Source organism: Carettochelys insculpta, chromosome 1, assembly GCF_033958435.1.
Source record: "Carettochelys insculpta isolate YL-2023 chromosome 1, ASM3395843v1, whole genome shotgun sequence".
Classification (NCBI taxonomy): Eukaryota; Metazoa; Chordata; order Testudines; family Carettochelyidae; genus Carettochelys; species Carettochelys insculpta.
The window spans coordinates 48,451,980-48,473,658 of record NC_134137.1 but is presented as its reverse complement, the minus strand read 5'-3'; the positions used below and the strand labels follow the sequence as shown (position 1 = coordinate 48,473,658).

At 44.2% G+C, this 21,679-nt stretch overlaps 1 protein-coding gene across 2 annotated transcripts in view; it reads left to right on the top strand.

Annotated features, from left to right (window-relative positions):
• Window positions 1-21,679, top strand: part of ATP8A2 (ATPase phospholipid transporting 8A2) — a 556,173-nt gene that overhangs the window by 385,223 nt on the left and 149,271 nt on the right. For both annotated transcript variants that reach the window (XR_012644144.1, XM_074985625.1), the window contains 5 exons: window positions 10,036-10,158; window positions 12,390-12,468; window positions 16,717-16,778; window positions 17,117-17,173; window positions 21,293-21,400. Coding sequence is in view for 1 of the 2 variants with exons in the window: in XM_074985625.1 (XP_074841726.1) it covers window positions 10,036-10,158; window positions 12,390-12,468; window positions 16,717-16,778; window positions 17,117-17,173; window positions 21,293-21,400 (429 nt within the window). In the remaining variant the exon portion in view is untranslated. The remainder of the gene's footprint in view (window positions 1-10,035; window positions 10,159-12,389; window positions 12,469-16,716; window positions 16,779-17,116; window positions 17,174-21,292; window positions 21,401-21,679) is intronic.

Genomic DNA, 21,679 nt, shown 5'->3' with positions numbered 1-21,679 from the left:
ACAGTAGGCAACCAGCTTGGCTTAACAGGGAAATCCTTGGCGAGCTCAAGCTCAAACTCAAAAGAGGTGCATATAAGAAGTAGAAACTTGGACAGATGACTAAGGAGTATAAGTATATTGCTGGAGAATGCTGGGGAGTAATCAGAAAAGCGAAAGCACAACTGGAGTTGCAGCTAACAAGAAATGTGAAGGGTAACGACTGGTTTGTACAGGCACGTTAACAATAAGAGGATGATCAGGGAGGGTGTGGGGCTGTTACTGGATGAGGGAGGTAACCTAGTGACAGATGATGCAGGAAAAACTGAAGTACTTGATAATTTTTTTTCTTCACTCTTCATGGCCAAGATCAGTTCCCAACCTACGGCACCAGGCGATGCAGTATGGGAAGGAGGTGGGCAGCCCTCGGTGGGGAAAGAACAGGTTAAGAGCTACTTAGAAAAGCTAGTGGTACACAAATCCATGGGTCCGGATTTAATACATCAAAGGTTGCTGAGGGAATTGGCAGATGTTATTGCAGAGCCTTTAGCCATTATGTTTTGAAAACTTGTGGAGATCAGGAGAGATCCCAGATAGCCAGAAAAAGGCAAATGAAGTGCCCATCTTTAAAAAAGAAAAGAAGGACACTCCAGGGAATTGTGGACCAGTCAGCCTTACCTCAGTCCCCTGAAAAATCATGGAGGGGATCCTCAAGCAATCCATTCTGGAGCACTTGGAAGAGGGGAAAGTGATCAAGAATATCCAACATGGATTCACCAAGGGCAAGTTGTGCCTAACCAATCTGATTAGCTTCTATGATGAGGTAACTGGCTCTGTGGACATGGGGAAGTCAATGGATGTTGGCTTTGACTACTGTTGGCAGACAGGATACTGGGCTAGATGGATCTTTGGTCTGACCCAGTATGACTGTTCTTATATTCTTATGTTCTTATACTTCAATTTAGGATGACACTCTTGCCCATAAGTTAAGAAGTATGAATTGGATACATGGACTGTAAATCTCAGAAGACAGGCTTGACAGAAGGGCCCAACATGTAGTGATCAATGGCTTAGTGTCTGGTTGGTGGTCGGTTTCAACTGGAGTGGATGAAGATTTCTTCAGACAACTAAAAGAAGCTTCCAAATCACAGGCTCTGGTTCTCATGGGAGACCAATACAGCATCACACAGACAATCCAGGAAGTTTCTGGAGAATGTGGGGGATAACTTCCTGGTACAAGTGCTGAAGTCACCCAAAAGGTACCTTTTGGGTGACTTCAGTGCAAGAGTTGGAGCCGATCGTGACTCATGGCCCTCTCGGCTAGGTCACTTGGGTGTGGGAAAAATGAATGACAACAGACAGCGTCTCCTCGAACTTTGCATGTATCACAATCTGTGCATCACAAACACATTTTTCCAAACCAAGCCACAGCACAGAGTGTCATGGAGACATCCACGCTCGAAACACTGGCACCAATTAGACTTGGTTATCACCAGATGCGACAACCTCAGAAACATCCTCCTGACATGCAGCTACCATAGTGCCAACTGCGATACAGATCATTCGCTAGTCTGCTCCAAGCTCAAGCTGAGACCCAAGAAGCTGCACCATTCTAAACCAACTGGAAGGCCCCACATTGATGCCAGAAAAACGGCAAACTCAGAAAAAGCTGAAATGTTCAGAGAGACCCTTGAGGAGAATCTGCGCAGCAGCCCTGGGGGTGCTGATGCAACATCCAGATGGCAGCATCTGAGGGACACAATCTACAATACTGCCTTGTCAGTGTTTGGAAGAAGAGCTGGAAACACAAATGACGGGTTCGAAGCTAACTCTGATGAGATGATTTTAGTCATCAAAAAGAAGTGTGCTGCACTTCTGGAGTATAAATGCTCACCAGGTCAGAGTACCCAGCAAGCACTCAAAGTAGTCAGAAAAATAGTACAGCAGACAGCCAGGTTCTGTGCCAACAACTACAGGCTTAAGCTATGCAGCAGTATCCAGACCTGTGCTGACTCTGGTAATCTCAGGGAAATAGACGAGGGCATAAAGAAGGCAATGGGAACCATGCAGAATAAGATAGCACCTCTGAAATCCAAATCTGGCGAAGTCATCACTGACAAAGCCAAACAGATGGAGCGCTGGGTCGAGCACTGCTCTGAGCTGTACTCATGCAAGAACATTGTGGTGGATACAGCCCTCAATGCCGTCGACCTCCTGTCAGTCATGGACGAGCTGGATCAGGAACCAACTGTGGCGAATTGAAGAAGGCTATTGACAGCACTGCAGTAGGAAAGGCCCCAGGCCAGGATGGTATACCACCAGAGGTAATCAAGTGTGCCTTGGACATAGTCCTGGAACCCCTACATGAGCTGCAGTGCCTGTGCTGGAAAGAGGGTGACGTTCCACAGGGTATGCGGGACGCCCACATAGTAACCTTGTATAAGAACAAAGGAGACAGAAGCGACTGCAGCAATTACCGTGGAATCTCCCTCCTAAGTATCACTGGTAAATTGTTCGCTCGTGTCATCCTCGGCAGACTCCAGAAGCTCGCTGAGAGGGTGTACCCTGAATCCCAGTGTGGATTCTGCGCTGAGAGATCTACCATTGCCATGATCTTCTCCCTGAGGCAGCTGCAGGAGAAATGCAGGGAGTAGAGGAAGCCACTCTATATTGCCTTCATCGACCTGACCAAAGCTTTCAGCTTGATCAGTGGGGATGGACTGTTTAAATTGCTCCACAAGATAGGCTGTCCACCATAGCTACTCAAGATGATCCACTCTTTGCACGAAGACATGAGAGGAACCATCCAATATGACAGCACATCATCAGATGCTTTTAGCATCAGGAGTGGCGTTAAACAAGGATGCGTGCTTGCTCCGACATTGTTCGGGATCTTCTTCACACTCCTCCTGAAGCATGTCTTTGGATCCTCTACAGAGGGCATCTTTTTGCACACAAGATCTGACAGGAAACTGTTTAATCTTGCAAGGCTGAGGGCTAAGTCTAAGGTGCAGTAAGTGCTCATTAGAGACATGCTGTTCGCAGACGACACTGCTATAGTGACACACGTAGAAGGCCAGCTTCAAAAACTGCTGGATCAGTTCTCCAAAGCATGCAAGGACTTCGGGCTTACCATTGGCCTAGAGAAGACAAACATACTTGGTCAGGATGTTGCTGAACCTCCATCAATCAGCATTGACAATTACACGCTAGAGGTCATCCACGAATTTACTTACCTCGGGTCCACCAATACTGACACCCTGTCACTGGAGACTGAGCTAAATAGGAGGATCAGAAAAGCAGCCATAACTCTGTTCAGACTTAGCAAGAGAGTGTGGAATAACAACAAGCTGTACACTAACACCAAAATGCAAGTCTACAGAGCCTGCATCCTCAGCACCCTCCTCTATGACAGTGAGTCTTGGACCTTGTACGCCTGCCAGGAAAAGAGGCTGAATGTCTTCCACTTGTGCTGCCTCAGGCGCATTCTTGGGATATCATGGAAGGACAGAGTGCCCAACAACACCGTCCTTGAGCAAGCTGGAATTCCAACCTCCTCAGGCAGCGGTGGCTCCGCTGGCTTGGCCACATCCACCAGATGAATGATGGAAGGATCCCAAAAGAAATCCTGTACGGCGAGCTAGCTTCTGGCAAAAGACCTCCCGGATGCCCCCCGTTGCACTACAAGGACATTTGTAAGAGGGACCTCAAAGAGGTAGACATCGACCCAGATAGTTGGGAAGAACTGGCAGACAACCGCAGCAGCTGGAAGCAGGAACTACACAAAGGTCTTCAGAAGGGCGAGATAAAGATCAGACAGCTAGCAGAGGAGAAGCGAGCCTGTAGAAAGGACAACAAGGACCTGCCAGACACCCACTACATATGCAGCAGATGTAGCAAGGACTGTTATTCTCATGTGGGCCTCCACAGTCACAGTAAATGCTGCAAATGACGATCTTAAATGGAGTTACGAAGGGCGTGATCCAGAGTCTACACAGACTGAAGGATGCCGAGAGAGAACAAGTTCTGAAGGAACCAACCAGGGGCCATGCGCAGCTTGACCTGCTGCTCACAAACAGGGAAGAACTAGTAGCAGAAATAGCAGTGGGTGGAAACTTGGGCTGCAGTGACCATGAGATGGTAGATTTCAGGATCCTGACAAAAGGAAGAAAAGTGAGCAGTCAAATACAGATCTTTGATTTCAGAAGAGCAGACTTTGACTCTGAGGCCGTGTCTACGCTAGCCAAAAACTTTGAAATGGCCATGCAAATGGGCATTTTGAAGTTTACTAATGAAGTGCTGAAATACATATTCAGCGCCTTATTAACATGCGGGCGGCCACGGCACTTTGAAATTGACATGGCTTGCCGCCACACGTCTCATCCAGACGGGGATCCTTTTCGAAAGGCCTATGAACAGATGGGAATAAGGGGACTTTGAAGTAGCCAGGGGCCTTTCGAAAAGGAGCCCCGTCTGGACGAGCCGCGCGGCGGCCAGCCATGTCAATTTCGAAGTACCGCGGCCGCCCGCATGCTAATGAGGCACTGAATATGTATTTCAGCGCCTCATTAGTAAACTTCGAAATGGCCATTTGTTTGGCCATTTCGAAGTTTTTGGCTAGCGTAGACGTAGCCTGAGAGAACTGGTGGGCGGGATCCCTTGGGAAACTGATATGAAGGGAGAAGGTGTTAGGAGAACTCAAGTGTCCCAAGGATCAGTTCTCGGACCAGTAATGTTCAGCATCTTTATTAATGACCTGGGTGAGGGGGTGGATTGCACCCTCATCAGATATGCAGATGACACTAAGCTAGGGGGTCAGGTAGATACATTGGAGGGTAGAGATAGGGTCCAGAGTGACCTAGACAAATTGGAGGATTGGGCCAAAAGAAATTTTGATGAGGTTCAATATGGACAAGTGCAGAGTCCTGCACTTGGGATGGAAGAAACCCAAGCATTTTTACAGGCTGGGGACCGACTGGCTAAGTAGTAGTGCAGCAGAAAAGGACCTCGGGATAACAGTGGATGAGAGGCTGGATATGGGTGAACGGTGTGTCCTTGTAGCCAAAAAAGCTAATGGCATATTGGGGTGCATTAGAAGTATTTCCAGCAGATCTAGAAAAGTTATTATTCCACTCTACTCGGCACTGGGGAGCCCACATCTGGACTATTGTGTCCAGTTCTGGGCCTCTGAGTACAGAAAGCATGTGGATGCATTGGATCGGATTCAGCAAAGAGCACCAAAAATTGTTAAGGGCTGGAGCACATGACCTATGAGAAGAGGCTGAGAGGTTCAGCTTGCAGAAGAGAAGACTGATGGGTGATTTGATAGCCGCCTTCAACTTCCTGAAAGGGGGCTCTAAAGAGGATGAAGAGAGACTGTTCTCAGTCGTGACAGATGACAGAAGAAGGAGCAATGGTCTGAAGTTACTGAGGAGAGGTGTAGGGAGGATATGAGGAAAAACTATTTCACCAGGAGGGTGGTGGAGCATGGAATGCGTTTCCAAGAGATGTGGTGGAATCTCCATCCCTAAAGGTTTTTACGTCCTGGTTTGACATAGTCATGACTGGGATGATTTAGTTGGGGTTGATCCTGCTTTAGTCAGGTGGCTGGCCTTGAAGGCCTCCTGAGCTCCCTTCCAGCCCAAGGATTGTGTGAGTCTACGGTTCTAGCACAAGGAATTGGAGAGGGGAGCTAGCTGAGCCCATCTTGTTCCCATCCCCACAAAGTCAAAACTTTTCAGTGCACATGCCCCCAGAAACCCACTCCTCTCAGCAGCATCAGGAACACCATCCTGTCAGCAATTCTGGACTCTCAGCTGTGGTGTACTCCTGCATGGACCCATCCCTGCCCCTGGATGCATCAGGGAGAATAGGATAACCCTTGAGGCTTAGTGGTCTTTGAGCCCACATGTCCTCAAATTTATGTGATGTTTGTATGGGTATTTAAAAGGTGTCTACAGCTTTTCTTCAGGAGTTTTTAAGTAATTTCTAGAAATTGAGAGAACTGAAAAATGTAAGGATAAAGGGGTTGTTATGCTAAGGAGAGTAGGAAAGAGTTTGCAGTTTTTCAAAAGCACTAATGATGCTAGGTAAACAGGTAGTTGGGGTAGACAACATGAAGCCCTTCAAAATGAACAGTAGACAAAATCTGGGTCTACCAGGGTGGTGGCAGAAGCAAATATTAAGGGAGCTGCACAAAGGGTTTTGAATTAATAGGATTTTTTTAAATGAATAATTTAAAAAAACAATACTTTAAATGCTTCAGAAGAATCAGGCAATGCACAATATTAACATAGGGAACTGTGTGACCATGTAATTGTGACATTCATGCCCACTCCCAGATTATTGCCTCCTCTCACTAGAGTCTTGCCTTTACTTAGATTGTAGACCCTTTGATATATAAGAAACTATCTGTATATATGTTCTCCAGCATCATAGTTTCTGAAGCACCTCACAGTTCTTAGTATATTTTTCCTCACAACACCTTAGTGAGGTACTGTTTTTTTAAAAAACAAGATGCAGAGGATCAGACCTTGGGACTGAAGCAGTGATAATCTGGCATAGCACTTGCTGTGATGGCATCTGGCCAGAATCCAAAGTCTGAGGTCACACGTGAAGTGAGGAGCATGTTTGGAACAAAGCAACGGTTGGGGTAACAGCTAGGCTGGAGCAAGCTGAGGCTTGTGAATTGACTTCGTCATCACTGTCGGGCAAAGGAAAGTTCCAAGAATTAATTTAGCCTCTCTCTGCAATTACAGCCTTGTCTTCTTTGAGTTCCTTTTTAGAACTTCAGTCATCCAGTGGCCCCACTGGATGTTTGATAGGCTTCCTCTTTCTGATATAATTGAACATATTAGTTAGTTTTAGTGTCTATTGTTAGTTGCTCTTCAAATTCCTTTTTGGCCCACTTAATTACACTTTTACACTTTTGACTTGCCAGAGTTTGTTTCCTTCTGTTTTCCTTGCTAGAATTAAATGTCAAAGCATGTCCTTTTTGTTTCTAACCACCTCTTTTACTTTATTTATTCAGGATGGCATTTTATTCTGTCCTATACATATCCACCCCATCCTGCCGAAAGAAATAAATGTACCACTTTAGTCTCTGTTTTTGTTGTTTTTTTTAAGTTCCTATGCAGCTTGCAGATATTTCACTCTTGTGACTTCTTTTTTTTGGGTTTTTTTGTTTGTTTTTTTTACTTTACACTCAACTACCCTCCTTATATTTGTGTGGTTCCCCTTTTTTAAGTTAAATTCTGTAGTGGTGGGTTTCTCTAGTATTTTCCTCTGCCAGCATGTCAAATTTAATTTATATGATAGTCCCCATTACTGAACGCTTCAGTTGCATTCACCTTTTGGCCCAGATCCTATGCTCTGTTTAGGACTAAATCAAGAGTTGCCTGCACCTTTGTAGCTTCAGGATTAGCTGCTCCAAGAAATAGATATTAACGGTGTCTAGAAATTTTATCTGCATCCCATCCTGATAATAGAAATCCTCCAGTTATTATTGTATTTTTTTTTGGTTTTGTACCTACTCTACTCTTTTTTGGTTTTGCACCTATTTGGTTTTGAAATACTCCCTGAGCATTTCCTGCTCTCGACTCTCATTATTCTATCATAGAATTACTGGCCATGCAGATTCTGTGATACTGTTTGAGATGTTGTAAGATTTTTTCTGTATTTTAACTATTTTTTTCACATAATGCCACTCCCCCAACAGTGCAGCCTTCTTTGTCATTTGTTTATATTTCATATCCTGCTATGTCTCAGTGATTATCATTGTTCCACCAAGTTTCCGTTATGCTTTTACTATCAGTGTCCTCATTTTGTATCAGACACTCAGGTTCTCCATCTTGGTATTTAGACTTCTTGCATTTGTATGCAAACACTTGTCTGGCTGAGCCATGTTCTCCTCTGCACATATCAGCAGAGATGACCTGATGTAGGGATTTTGGTGGCAGGGAGAGGACGTACCACTAGCTATTTGCCCCTTGCCCACCCCCTCCCTGCTCGTGCCCTGCCCATGCCACTCTCTGTCCTGCCCCTGCTCTACCTATGTCCCGTTCTTACCCCACTCTCCACCTGCCTCTTCTTGCAGAAGTGCCACACCTCTGGTGTGTGCAAGGCAGTTCCCCGCTCCCTTGGAGCGGCGTGGCCTGGAAGTAGCACTGCTCTGGGGGAGTGGCAGGACTGCCCCCTCATCCATCAGAGGTGGCATGGCGCTGAGGGTGAGTGTGGGAAGTGTGCGTGTGATCCTGTGTGCACCCCCCGCATGCGTTGCCTATGCTTTTCAGTTTTTCAGCTTTTCCTCCACCTTAATCTGTCACTTTTTAATTTTGCACGCCCACAATCTGGTTCCATTTTGGTTTAGGTGGAGCTCATCCTTGACTTGAACTTCATAGCTGATAGGCAATTCACCCAGTCATTACAAGCCAACTATCTGCGTGCCTAATAATCAGATCCCCTATTACTATTGCTTGTCTCTGACTAATAAGAGGGAGTCCCCTCCCCAAGACAGTACCCTCACTGTGAGGTGATACACAAATATGATCTTAAAGAAGATTCCCAACTGTGGGATTGTTTCCCATCATTCCAGTGTGATGCTTTCCCTCCATGAGACTTTCATCCTCCTCAACAGCACCGTTGGTCATTTGGTTTGCTCAGTCAGGTACATCGCCAAACGCTACAAAAACAATGGATAACATTGAGAAACTCCTGAAGCTTCCAGCAGTTCCCATCAGCTCTCTCTGCTAGTAAGTCTTCGGGCTTAGGTTTTAGGCAGTTATGGATTAGGATGCAGAAGGTCCCAGCACTGCTGTGACCTGGGAGTGCAGGAAGGTGTTTTCCCATTGTAACTTGGCCACTTGGTTCTGATGGTGTGAACTAGCTTTGCCACCTCAGTAGCAGGAGTGCCTGGAAATTCCATTTTAACTTTAGAGGGAACTTGTGGGTGTAAAAAATCCATGTGGCCACTGGGCCTGACAGTTCAGTCTACAGCCCAAACTCAGAGTGCATGAAATGCTTCATTGTGGCTGCATGTGCAGCTGTTTGAACCAAATTACCTCAAATCTTTTCAATAATGTACCGGGGTGTGGCCAGAAGGGGACACTTGAATGGGTCCTGACTTCAGGTAGGTGTGCAATGATGAGGGGCATGGGGAGGGGACAGGAGGGATGGGGCTGCCTACCCCCCAGATGGCCTGGTGAGGAATGGACATGCTGTCCAGGGGACCCAGGGATGCACCCAGAGAACAGGGTCTGCGCACAGGGTTTTGCCGTGTTCTGCCCACCTTCCCAGTGAGTCAGCCTGGAAGCAGCATCCCCAAACCGGTTCTAGCCCTGTTCCCTGAACCTGCTCTCCAGCTAGAGCACCAGGCAGTATGAGCTAAGCCCCTGTTTCCAGACCCCACTCCTTAGCTGGAACACCAGCTGGATCAGGGTAAGCCCCAACCCTGCTCCCCAGCTGCAGAGCTGGACGCAGCAGGACCAGCTCTCCTTCCTTCTCCTGGGCTGGAGCACTTGACACTCCAGTCCTGCTCCCTGGCTGGAGTGCTGGGTGGGCTGGTGGAGTGGCGCAAGCCCTGGGGCATGAGGAGAGCCATTGGGGACTGGTTCTGGATCCAAAGTGGGTGACCCATTCAGGCCCATCTGTGCCTGTGGCCCACCTTCTCTTTTTCAGGCTTTAGATACATTTTAATTTAGCTGGATTAGTTGGCTAATAGCGTTATATGAAATATCTATGCTCAGCTTGTTTCTCTTAAGCTTGTTAGTTAACAGCAAGAGTAAGATTTACCCTTTGTGGCTTCTTTTTATGTGTGGGTTAAATACAATCAGTCATAAGAATTATGAATAACTGAATTTCAGGTTTGGCTTGACTGCGCATTACCTCAAATTGCATTGTGGGGATGAGGTTTTGTCCTGACTGAACTCAGTGTGAGATATGCCATTGACTTCAGTGGTTCTGGGCTTTAGCCTAGATCTCACATGTTATCTTGATTGAACCTACTTGCAAAATTTATAGATGTTTTTTACTGGTGTATAATAGTGTTCATTTTCTTTGTAGATTTTCACGGCATTACCACCCTTCACACTAGGAATCTTTGAACGATCATGCACTCAAGATAGCATGCTTAGATATCCCCAACTCTACAAAATTACGCAAAATGCAGATGGGTTCAACACAAGGGTAATAAGAAACATTTTAATTGTAAAAAAAGTTAAAGAAAAATGCTAGCATATTCTAAGTCCTTTTTTCTGTCTTAAAGGCCTCATTCAGTTTTTCTACAGAATTTTGCCAATATGACTCCTTTGAAATCATGGCTGTCCTAGCTTCTTAGAATGCTGTTCTTTTCAGAATAATTTTCTGTCTCTGAGTACAGACCAGAAGAAAGATGTGATCTAGAATAATAGTCCTGAAGTCTATCAAAATTTTGGAGAAGTTAAGATTAAAGTCCATATCTGAATACAATATCTGCAACTCAGGCTACCTTTACACTACAAGATAAATTCAAATTTATTAAAAATTGATTTTGTGATGCCAGGGTTTTTAAATTTGATTTTGAATATCCTCACTTCCCACAGGCTCCCACCAAATTCGACATATTGCTTCCACACTGCAATCACCAAACATCGAATGTTGCAGCAGTGCATTATGGGAACTGAATCCACAGTTCCCTCAGCCCCTCATTCTGAGCTGGGAGGTAGGTGCAGCAGTGCTGTCAGTTTCCTGGGTCCCTGCAGCTTGGGGGACATGGGAAACTGACAGAGCACCAGCCCTGGTCAGTTTCCCAGCTCCGCCCCCCCCAGCCTGTGGGACCTGGGAAACTGACAGCGCAGCAGCCCTGACCAGTTTCCCAGCTCCCTCAGGTAGCAGGGAGCTGGGAGCCAGGTGCAGTGCATAGCTTTGTGGGATACATACAGGATACTTATGTGCGCTAATAAATTTGAATGAATGAAATGGCATTTCCACACAAGCCTTTATTTGACATTTTAAACTCGAGAGTTACTCTATACCCATCCGTTCATATCAACATTTTATTATCGATATTAGAGCAGACTAAATTGAGCTAATGACATTTACAGTGAAGGCACTGACATTTTAGTGTCGTACTAACTCCTTTAAATTCGATTTTATCTTTTGGTGTAGACACAGCCTCAAACTCACCCTACCAATAGATATGTTGTCTGCGGCTTTCAGAGAATCTGGATGAGCTGTTTTTGAGTCTTGTATTGAAATGCTGCCATAATCCTATCTGCAGATTTGCTAAGTACCTTTAAAAGTTTTTCTTAAGTTAGGATGATTTTTCTTGCTGTATTTTCTTTTCGTATGTTGGAGACTATCACGCACTTTCTGTTTCATTGATTTACAGACCTCTTTGTGCTAAGAAATGTCAGTATTTATTTCAGCATTTAAAGATTGTGATTTTTTTTTTCATGAATAATTAAATCAACTCTTGGAACAAAGCAAATTCCTAGGTTTTTTTGTCAGAGAGATTCTAAGATTTCAAAGAACAAAACTGCAATATATGCAAACCTTTGACATAAGAGAAACATAAGACTCTTAAGTCAAGCATTATGGTGGATAAAAATAATTTTCTCAATTAAAAGAAAATAAAGTAAGTAGTAAAAGTAATAGTAAGTCCTGTCTATCACCATGATAATTTGAGCGATAATGCAAAGGTGAATCCACCTGCTGTACATATTCTGATGAAGCTTTTGGAAGGTAATAAGTAATTACCTGGTATAATCTGACATACTGGCTACGTCTACACTAGCCAAAAACTTCAAAATTGCCATGCCAATGTCCATTTCGAAGTTTATTAATGAAGCGTTGAAACACATATTCAGCGCCTCATTAGCATGCGGGCGGCTGTGGCACTTTGAAATTGACATGGCTTGCCGTTGCACTGCTCGTCCAGACAGGGCTACCTTTCAAAAGGACCCTGGCTACTTCGAAGTCCCCTTATTCCTATGAGCAGATGGGGATAAGGGGACTTTGAAGTAGGCAAGGTCCTTTCGAAAAGGAGCCCCGTCTGGACGAGCCGTGCAGCGGTGAGCCGCGTCAATTTCGAAGTGCTGCGACCACCCGCATGCTAATGAGGCACTGAATATGTATTTCAGCGCTTCCTTAGTAAACTTCGAAATGGCCATTGCATGGCCATTTCAAAGTTTGGGGCTAGTGTAGACACGGCCACTATATTTTAAAAATCCTTCAACTGAAGTAGAATTGTCCACTAGTTGCACAGAAATTACATAAAAAGTGGATGAGGAAACATATTTTAGAAAAGCCCAAATATTGTAGCTGAGGGGAAGCCTTACTTTCTGCCAGTAAACTTCACAATGAAGCATTTGTTGAGCGTTAGAGAGAGATCAAGAATTTTGGCAGATTCCTGACTTCATTGGTTTGTTTTTCCGCAGGTTTTCTGGGGTCACTGCATCAACGCCTTGATCCACTCCATCATTCTTTTCTGGTTTCCACTGAAAGTGCTGGAACATGGTAACTGCTTCATTATTTCAAATGTCAGCAAGTAGCATTCAGTCTTCCCAGTGCCTATCTGTTTGCAGAGCTGGAGGTCACAACATGTTCCAAGAAAACTAATGATGGCAGACAGTCAGGCCAGCTACAGCTTCTAGGCTTGACCATTTCTCGATGCTGACCTTTGGAAGCCACTCTTCTTGCATTTGACATGGATATCTTCCACATAGTGACTTCCAGACCTGGTTTTTAGAAATCCTTTTTCAGTCATATACTTCTCTCTTCTGAATTTTCTGAAATAATATCTAGGTTTGAACACGCACAAGAAAATCCTTCAGGTGTCTTTCAATTTCTAATATTTTCATTCATTAGGTCTTGTACTTTGTGCAGATCATGAGTTTTATATCCTTCCAACAGGGAAAACTTTTGCTGTGGTATTTTGTTTAAAAATCTACATTTTTAAAGAGACTCTTCCCAAACTACCTACAACTTGCAGGGTAATACCCCAAGTGTTCCAACCAACTTCAAGTGAAGTTGGTGGAAGGGTTTCCGGACACTTCAATGAGAGCTGGATTGGATACAAAGTTAGAAAAATTAGGAGAACAGGATTTGCCCTATCAAATGTCACATGATATCCTGAAGTCTGGTATGGCATCTGCAGGGTACTTTACAGAAAGATAAGAAATCTCAGCCTGTAGCCATGCAGTTGTAGTTGAGCAAATCCTTGAAGCCTATCAACTTATTACCTTACTCACAAGATAGGATTGCTGATATGATAAGAAGCATAAGAACCAGTGCTAATACTGGGCTAAACTAAACAGCTCCTCTCTCAATAATGTTTTAGGATGATCTGTCCCAGAGTTGGGGTGGGCATTAATTTTTGATGCAGGACACTCCAAGAATTTGGTAAACAGTCAAGGGCTGTACTCTTCCATGATATTGACGGAGGAGGTGTGACGTCTGGGTTGGAGATGGGGTGCAGAAAGCAGCTTGGAGTAAGGGATGGGGGTGCAGGGGGGAGTGTGGGATCTGGAAGGGAGTCTGGATGAAGGAGGGGATTGTGACCTGGAGCAAGGGATTGGGATGCAGGAGTGGGTGCAGGGTCTAGAAGTGGATATGGGTGCAGGAGAGGATCCTGACCTAGAGGAGGGATATAGGAGGGGGTTCCGGGTCTGTAGCACAAGTGCAGGAGAAGACACAGGGATCTGGGTTGTGACCGGGAGTAGGGAATTGGGGCACAGGATCTGGGAGGCGGTTGTGTCTTTGAAGAAGGTTGTAGGACAGGATACAGTGTCAGTGAGGGGACTGTGACCTGTGGAAGTGGTGTACAGTCTGAGAAGGGGTAGGGTTGGAGCAGGGGAAAGGCTTGGAGGAGAGAGGGGCTAGGGTCCCAGATGCAAGCTCTGTCCAGGAGGCAATTACCGGGCATCTCTCAGCCAGGAGCCCAACAGATTCCTCAGCCGGGCTCCATGCCTGCCGCACTCCAGCACGCTGCTCAGAACAGCCAGCTCTGGGTGGCATGTGCTTCTATGAATACTGCAAGTCTGGAGCAAGGAAAGGGGATACCAGCCAATAGGAGCTGCAAGATTGTGCTGGGGGTGGTTGCAATGCACAGAGCCTCTCCTCTCCCTCCCTCTCCTCACAGGCTCACAACACTCACAGAAGCACATGCCCCCACTGCCAGCTTCTGTGAGCAGTGTGCAGGTGTGGGACAGGCAGGGAGCCTGGCTGAGGCTTCCTCCAGGCTGTGTGCCAGATCCAGTGGCTTGAAGGACCGGATCTGGCCCATGGGCTGTATTTTACCCACCCTGGTCCAGAGGTTACAATTAAGGAACTTTGGTTTGTGTATATTTTTCGTGAACTTCTTGATATGTCCCTAACAATTATCTAAAATACAAATATTGTCTTAAAGTGCCCTTTTAGGTGTCAATAAATAAAATAGATGAGGATGCTCATTCTTCTACACTATTAATAATTTCATTTCTGAAAAATTACGCTATGTGTGAGTACAGACCTTTGGGATGAATATAAAATTTCCAACTCTCATTTTGTTTGAATAAGAAAAGTGTCTTTAAAGGTTCAAACAAAAATGTTTCATTCACACTGACGTTTTTTACCGTCTTGAGTTGCTTCGGACAAAGACTGCGTATATTCAGTGAATAGAGATTTGTATAACTCTAAAGACAGATGTTTTCTGCACATCTTCAGATTTTTTTTCTATTAACAGTAAAGACGTTCTTTGAAGGGCCTCCGGATTCCCTAAGAGTGAGATCATAGGGAAAGAAATGCAGTATAATGTTAGAATATTTTTACAAATCTAGCAATTACATTAAAATTACTTAGACATTTTATCTGAAGTATTTCCCATGACACTGTACTCAATATAATCAGAATAACTGGGCTAGATTTTACTGGATCCATGACAACCAATATGGCCACACATAGGCAAACCTTTGCTACCAGCCTATACAACAGATACCAAAGTGAGCCTCTCTTGGCATCAGCAACATGCATTGGAGATCATAGGCCTGATTCTCCATAGCTTTTCCCTTTTGTTTTCATTAACACCAGAGCAGAGATAGAGCAACATGCAGTTAGAGTCCTCCCATTCTGATTTAGTAACATTTTACGCCAAGCTTGCTCTAGTGTCAAAGACTACGCAGGATGAAAGGCAGTGGAAAGCAGGACCACTGTGTTCAGTAAGAAGAGATAAGGTGACTACAGATTCCAGTGACAAGAAATCAAACAAGCTCCCATCCACACTGGCTAGTAAATAGTTTTAAATCACTGAATGCATTTAGTAAATACCTTTTATGTCTCGCAGCCGCCAGGAAAGCTAAACTGGCAAGACTGAGGTTAAAGGATTCAGAGGGGAGAAAGGGTGTGACAATTCTGACACCTGTCTTGTGTCCAGTACCACTACCATGCAAAGATTAAACAGCAAATCCAAAAAGAGTAGTCGGTATAATGACACTGGTTGGACAAGAGGTGATTGCAAGTGTCCTTTTACCTACGAAGGTCTAAGTTCAAATGCTGTTTAACTCAGAAGTGAAAACAGGCCTTTAATGGACATTTGTCCACCTAACTACAATTTGGAATATTTAAAGTAGACACAATTGACATCTCCTAGTCGGGAGAGGGTTAAGGGTTTAAAAATGGGATTGAAGAGAAGGATAGAGCTGCATTGGCAGAACTCTGTAAGGAAACTGGAAAGAGCCACTGTGTCTGCTTGAATGATGATCCAAGATCAATGTAAACCCACGTATACATTACTGCAAATAGCCAACCTCAGTTACACTCCTGCAGCTACATGAATAATGTAGCTGGAATTGACGTACCTTAGGTCAAGCTGCTGTGGGGTCTACACCATGAGGGGAGGTGTTGATGGGAGAAACTCCCCATCTACATACCTTACCCTTCCAGGGCAGAGTTAAAGGGTCAACTGGAGAGCAATCTGCAGTCGATTTGGTAGGGCTTCACTAGACCCACTAAATGATTGACAGTGAATTGACGTCAGAGCAGTGATCTCTGCTGTAGTGTTTCTTTATCCTAAGACTACAAGCCACATTGGTAGGTGATTCTTTCATAGGCCTCTATTTTAAGTTGGCAAGTGTTATGAATGACTGAAGGGACATGTGAAATATTGCCAAACTTGGCAATTTCAGATGATAGATCAATATATACTCACCCTTCTGGACACTTTCTGCCAGGAGAAAGGGTGTGTCTAAGACTGAATGCTAGACAGTTGGTACATTAACAGCCATTAATATGTTTTAGGCGTTACATGTGTCCACTACACATCTTTCTTTTTAAAACCAACGTCATCTGGCTACAAATCACTTCATGTTTTAAAACTGTTACTTCTAAGGAATATCAAATTTAAAAAAAAGATTGAAGCATCAGTATGCAGTAGAGTGACATGGAAAATTCCTTGACTGTTCTAGACAAATTGTTAGTGCCTGGCAAACATTCATTATCTCACTAAAATAGATTTTAACAACCGAGGTTGTGATTGTGCTATTGCTGAGCATATAAAGGCAGAGATCTTGGCTAACACAACACTGCATTACTAGTTTCTAACATATTGGTTTTCTAAAGTGCTTTGAGAATCTTAGGGTATGAAAGACACTCTACAAAGGCAAATTCTGGAGAGATTTTTTCCAAGCATGTTACTGAAAATCTTTGCCTTTGAAAACCTCCCCTTTGATTCCATTTTGTTGATACACTGATTATCAAATATGAGGATAACCTTTGATATCTCTCTTTCAGATGCAGTGTTCACAAATGGCCAAGGACCAGACTATTTATTTGTTGGAAACATCGTTTATACAGTATGTTCTTTGCATTTATAACTTGGCAATTTTGCTGAATGCTAGAGTTGCTTCCAGTCAGACACTGATAAAAATCAATATGTGTTTGAGTAAAATCAAAACTTTGTGTGTGTGTGTGTGTGTGTAATTATTTTGTCTTTTCATTCCCTTCATCAAAAATTTCCTAAAAATAATGTCTAAAATTATGCTTTAAATGATGTTTTAGGTGCCGAGAGGCCTTTAGGGATGGGCAGCATATAAATAAAAATAGTTATTTTAGAAAGGGGAAAGTTAAACAGCTTGGAGTGGGGTTGATGGGCTGAATATAATGTATTTCCTCTGTTTGTTTCTTTTCACAGTATGTTGTGGTTACTGTTTGTTTGAAAGCTGGTTTAGAAACCACAGCATGGACTAAAGTAAGTGGTCCTCATTGTGTGTTATGTTTTAATATGGAAACTAACAATTGTTTTTATGTAGGTGTGAGGTGGAGGTACTGGAGATGTATTTTCATTTGGGTTAGAATTATCTCTCATCTGGAATTACATCAGTGTTTTCCTTGCTTTTTAGTTCATAGAGTATGTTTGTAGTAGGGGATAACTGCAGATGATAGAGCATAATATAATGACATGGATATGGCTTCAAAACTTGTATAAACCTGGCTCATGTAAATAGTCTCATTTAATTTATTGGATATGGCCATCATTGGAGTAACTCTATCAAAGTCTGTGAATTTGGCTTGTAATCCACATCTTTTCCATTACCAGTTTCACTACATAGCCACTTTGGAAGTAATGCATGAAGTACCAAGCAAAAGTTGTCTAACAACTGATGGGCAATTAGGCCCTGGCCTCCACTGACTGACTTTAGTTGGCTTTTTGGCCTACTGTTCTCAGCACAAACATGGGATCTAGGGATTCTGGTGTTGATATCCCTTCAGGACTCACTGACTCCCTCAGTGGACTTGGGCAAGTCCTTTGATTTCACTTCCTCCACTCCTCCAGCCTTAAAATGTGATAATACTTACTACATACCTCACAAAGGAGTCATGAGTGTTAGTTAATGTTTACATAGTATTTTGAAGATGAAAAAGTGGATCATGTCATTTTATTTTGATCTGAATGTGGTGCTTCAGTCCCTGATTTGAAAAATATAAAAGAACCTACGTGCTATTTTTGTTGCTGTTTGTTCTTAATTTTTTATGATGTACAGCTTGGTGCCATTTTAAAATGTAAAAAGCATTTATTAAAACAAAGGAACTCCCCTGGTCTCTGAGTGGACGCATCCAAATCTGCTCCTTAGACATACAGGGCCTCTTCAAATCATGTTGCAGTAAGAATAATTTGATGTTTCTTATCCCTCTTTCCGGAATAACTATCCCCATGTCACTAAAAAGATACCAATTGTTGACCATCCTTTTTCTGAATTTAGCCAAAAAGGCACTTACACTGGTCAATAAATCACTATGCATTTTGGTACTAGAATTTTGTGAATAAAATGTCAGCATGTGCCAAAAATCTTCCCTGTCAGCAGCACAAGTTTTTTTCCCTCTCATATATTTATTAATCACATGAATTCGTCTGACGTGAAAATAATAGGAGGAATTTTTCTTTATAACTCCACACTCACAGGCTTGGACCCTTGTGGTGATGTGCTTCTCCGTGGGGGCCTGGTGATGATAACACTCATTGTTTCAGTTACGAGTGAATCAATGCACAGAGAACATTCGTATTACTTAAACAATATTGAGCGTGTGCCTGTCAGCCTCTTCTCCATCATTGAGTGGGCTGGTTACAAGGAGATTTATTGTCAAGAGTGAGAGAGATGCTTGGCCCCATGAGAGAATGTAATAGGTAAAACTGAAAGATTTAAATATAGAACTGACACAGATACACAGCGATGCTTATTCTCTCTTACCCAGTCACCAGGGTGGAGAGCATGGTCTGACAAGGGGAGTTCCATGATGTACAGCTAAATCTTTAGAGTGACACACAGTTCAGAATGACGTACTCTTGGATATAGTTACATGCAGCACTGCAACAGGCTATTGACAAAATGCATGCAGCAGCTCAGCTTCCTGCTTCAGAAGCACTTACAGTTTAAGTTGGACAGGATATACAGAGCAACATGAGAAAACTGGAGACACTGTGGGCCTGATTTTCCTTTGACTTGCATCAATTCTAAACCTTCCACGGCTACTTCTGGTTTAAACCTACTGTGGGAGATCACAGCCCACAGCATATTGTATTAACCTTATGGAGGGCAAGTAAGTGGGCAGTTGGGTCAGTGCCTTTATGTTTCCTGGGGACTGAGGCTCATCCAGGATCAGCCTGCAGCAGCAGGCTAATCCGGCACCTGGGGCTAATCAACCACCTGCAACCCATTAAGGCCCATGGAACCTTCAAAAGGTTTCCCGCAGGTAAGGAGGGGGAGCAAGAAAGGGGACAGACCAGGAAGGAGGAAAGAACTGCAGAGGAGAGCCTGCAAGAGGAAAGTACAGCAGCCAGTAGAAGGTACTGGGGAAGTAGCCCTGGGAAGGGAGCTGGTGCACTTTGGGCTGAGGGAGACAGCCCCTCCAGCAGCAGCTATGTGGGGTCCCTGGGCCGGAACCTGGATTGAGTGGGAGGGGACCAGCTTCCCCCCAAACTGCCCCACACCCTCTGGGGCAGCGCAGGAGGGGCAGGAGGAGACCCAAAATCCATGGGGGACCTCCCCCATTTATGACTGTGCCGATGAAGAAAAGGGCTCAGTAGGCTGTGCCCCACCCCTGGGAAAACTGGGAGGTAGAGCAAAAGGGACACGGCGAACCTCTGAGGCATCTCTTTAACTGCCACAAAGCGCAGGACCCACAAAGAGCAGCTCAGAACTTTGTTACACTACACACATCAGAATAATTAGATGGTTCGTATTAGTGTGAACTCAACAGAAGACAGTAACCCAGATGAAGTGTTTGAGGAGGAATGACAAGCCAGAAAGGGTGGACACATAGTGTATATGAAGTAGGAGATTGTTCAAAGCAGAGGAATTACGAAAGAAGGCACAAAGTTGAAAGCTGGAAAAAGGACACATACGGGCTACGTCTACACGGCGTGCTGCAGCCGCCAGGGTTATGTGAATGAGGTGCTTATTTACAAATCGCATGCCTCATTTACATACCCTTGCATGATCGCTCTCCCGGCAGAGGCTTTGGTCACCACAAAACAAGCAGTGTAGACAGGGTTCTGTCAACCAAAACCCACCTGATCGACAGCCCCTTATTCCTCATTTTTGTCATCCCTCTCTCAGCTTGTAGCAGATCTTTAGCCTGAGCAGTGCCAAGTCTGCTGGCTTTTTGCTTGAAATTCCTGCCATAATCTGCTTTGAAAATAAGAATTTTACAGGGTGTTTTCCTCGTGAAATTCTCTTTAAAAAAAAAAAAATCCTGTAGCAGCTCCACAAGGGCCAAATGCTGTGAGGTGTTCAGCATCCTCAGCTACCATGGAAGACTCTCATTCAAGAGAGCTCTGCTGTATGTGCTTAAGTCCATCCCTGCTTAGTAAAGGGCGGAGGCAAGTGTTTTAATTGCCTTTCTCAATCAAAACTAAATCAGTGGGAGATAAGGACACTAACACCTTTTAAAATTTAGTCCATAGTGAGCTGTGGGTGGCTCCCTCACAACTCTGGCAGGAACAAGCTGCCTTTGTATTATTTATATTAATTTAAAATGAAATAAATATTGAATACCATGAGTAAAAAAATTAAGTAGCAAATAAGTTGAGTTATTTACAAGCACTTTCTATAGAAGGCAGTGTGGTCTCAGCCAGTGGTTCCCAACCTCTTCAGTAACACAGCACACTTCAATGAGACAAAACAGTTCCATCTTTTTCCAGATTGCTCATAAATGCAGCGCCACTGCAGGGGGGAGGGGAAATTGGTGACCCTGCACCAGCTGGGAGCTCAGACAGCAAGGCTGCCTGAGTCCGAGCTGCCACAGGGTCATCGATTTTCCTCCATCTGCTTTACAAATCCTCTGTGAGGGGAAACTCACCAACCCCACACCAGCTGGGAATTAGGCAGCCTTGCTGTGCTTGAGCTCCCAGCTGATGGGGGGGTCGTCTAAGGGTGCTTCTACACTCGCCCCCTCCCTTCAGAGGTGACATGGTAATGAGGCAATTTGAACCAAGCTAATGAGTAAACGTGCACTAAACAAGTACCACATTACAAAGCATTGCATGTGCACTGTTCTTAAAATAGGGGTTACAAAAAGTATGGTTTGACATTATTCATTAAGGACCATCTCTTACTCACATGAATTGTGGCTCTTGAATTACAGAGTTTTTTACCAAATTGGAAAAAACGGCTCTTCTTGCTATTTTGGTTGCCAACTCCTGCCCTTGGCTCTACAGAGAGCTGGGGAAAGGCGGCATCGATGGAATTTCCACGGCATGCTTAGTTCTCACGGCACACCAGTTAATTAGCAGTGTTAATTAACAATATTGATATGGACATTGTTAAGTACAAAGATAGCTGTACTGTGTTCCGTTTTGTCACCACTGCAGTTTAGCCACCTGGCTGTTTGGGGAAGCATGCTGCTCTGGTTGGTGTTCTTTGGAGTCTACTCTGCCATCTGGCCCACCATTCCCATCGCACCAGATATGCTTGGGCAGGTTAGTTTCCATGTTTGATATGGGGAAGAATGGCAAAGGTGCTTTCTGCTTGCAGCCTTTTGTCTTCAGTGCTTTAGGAAAGTAATATTATCAGCAGCACAATGCAGCAGCAGGATGATGTCTGAAAAGGAAATGCCTTCAGTGACTGCTCCTGAGTGTTCGTTAAAATATCCCTCCAAATGGGAAAATTTAATATAGTAATTAAAACCTATGAGCTTGGTTCTCTGTTACTGCACATGCTGTACATACTCTGTGGACTCTGGTGGGACTGGGACTGGG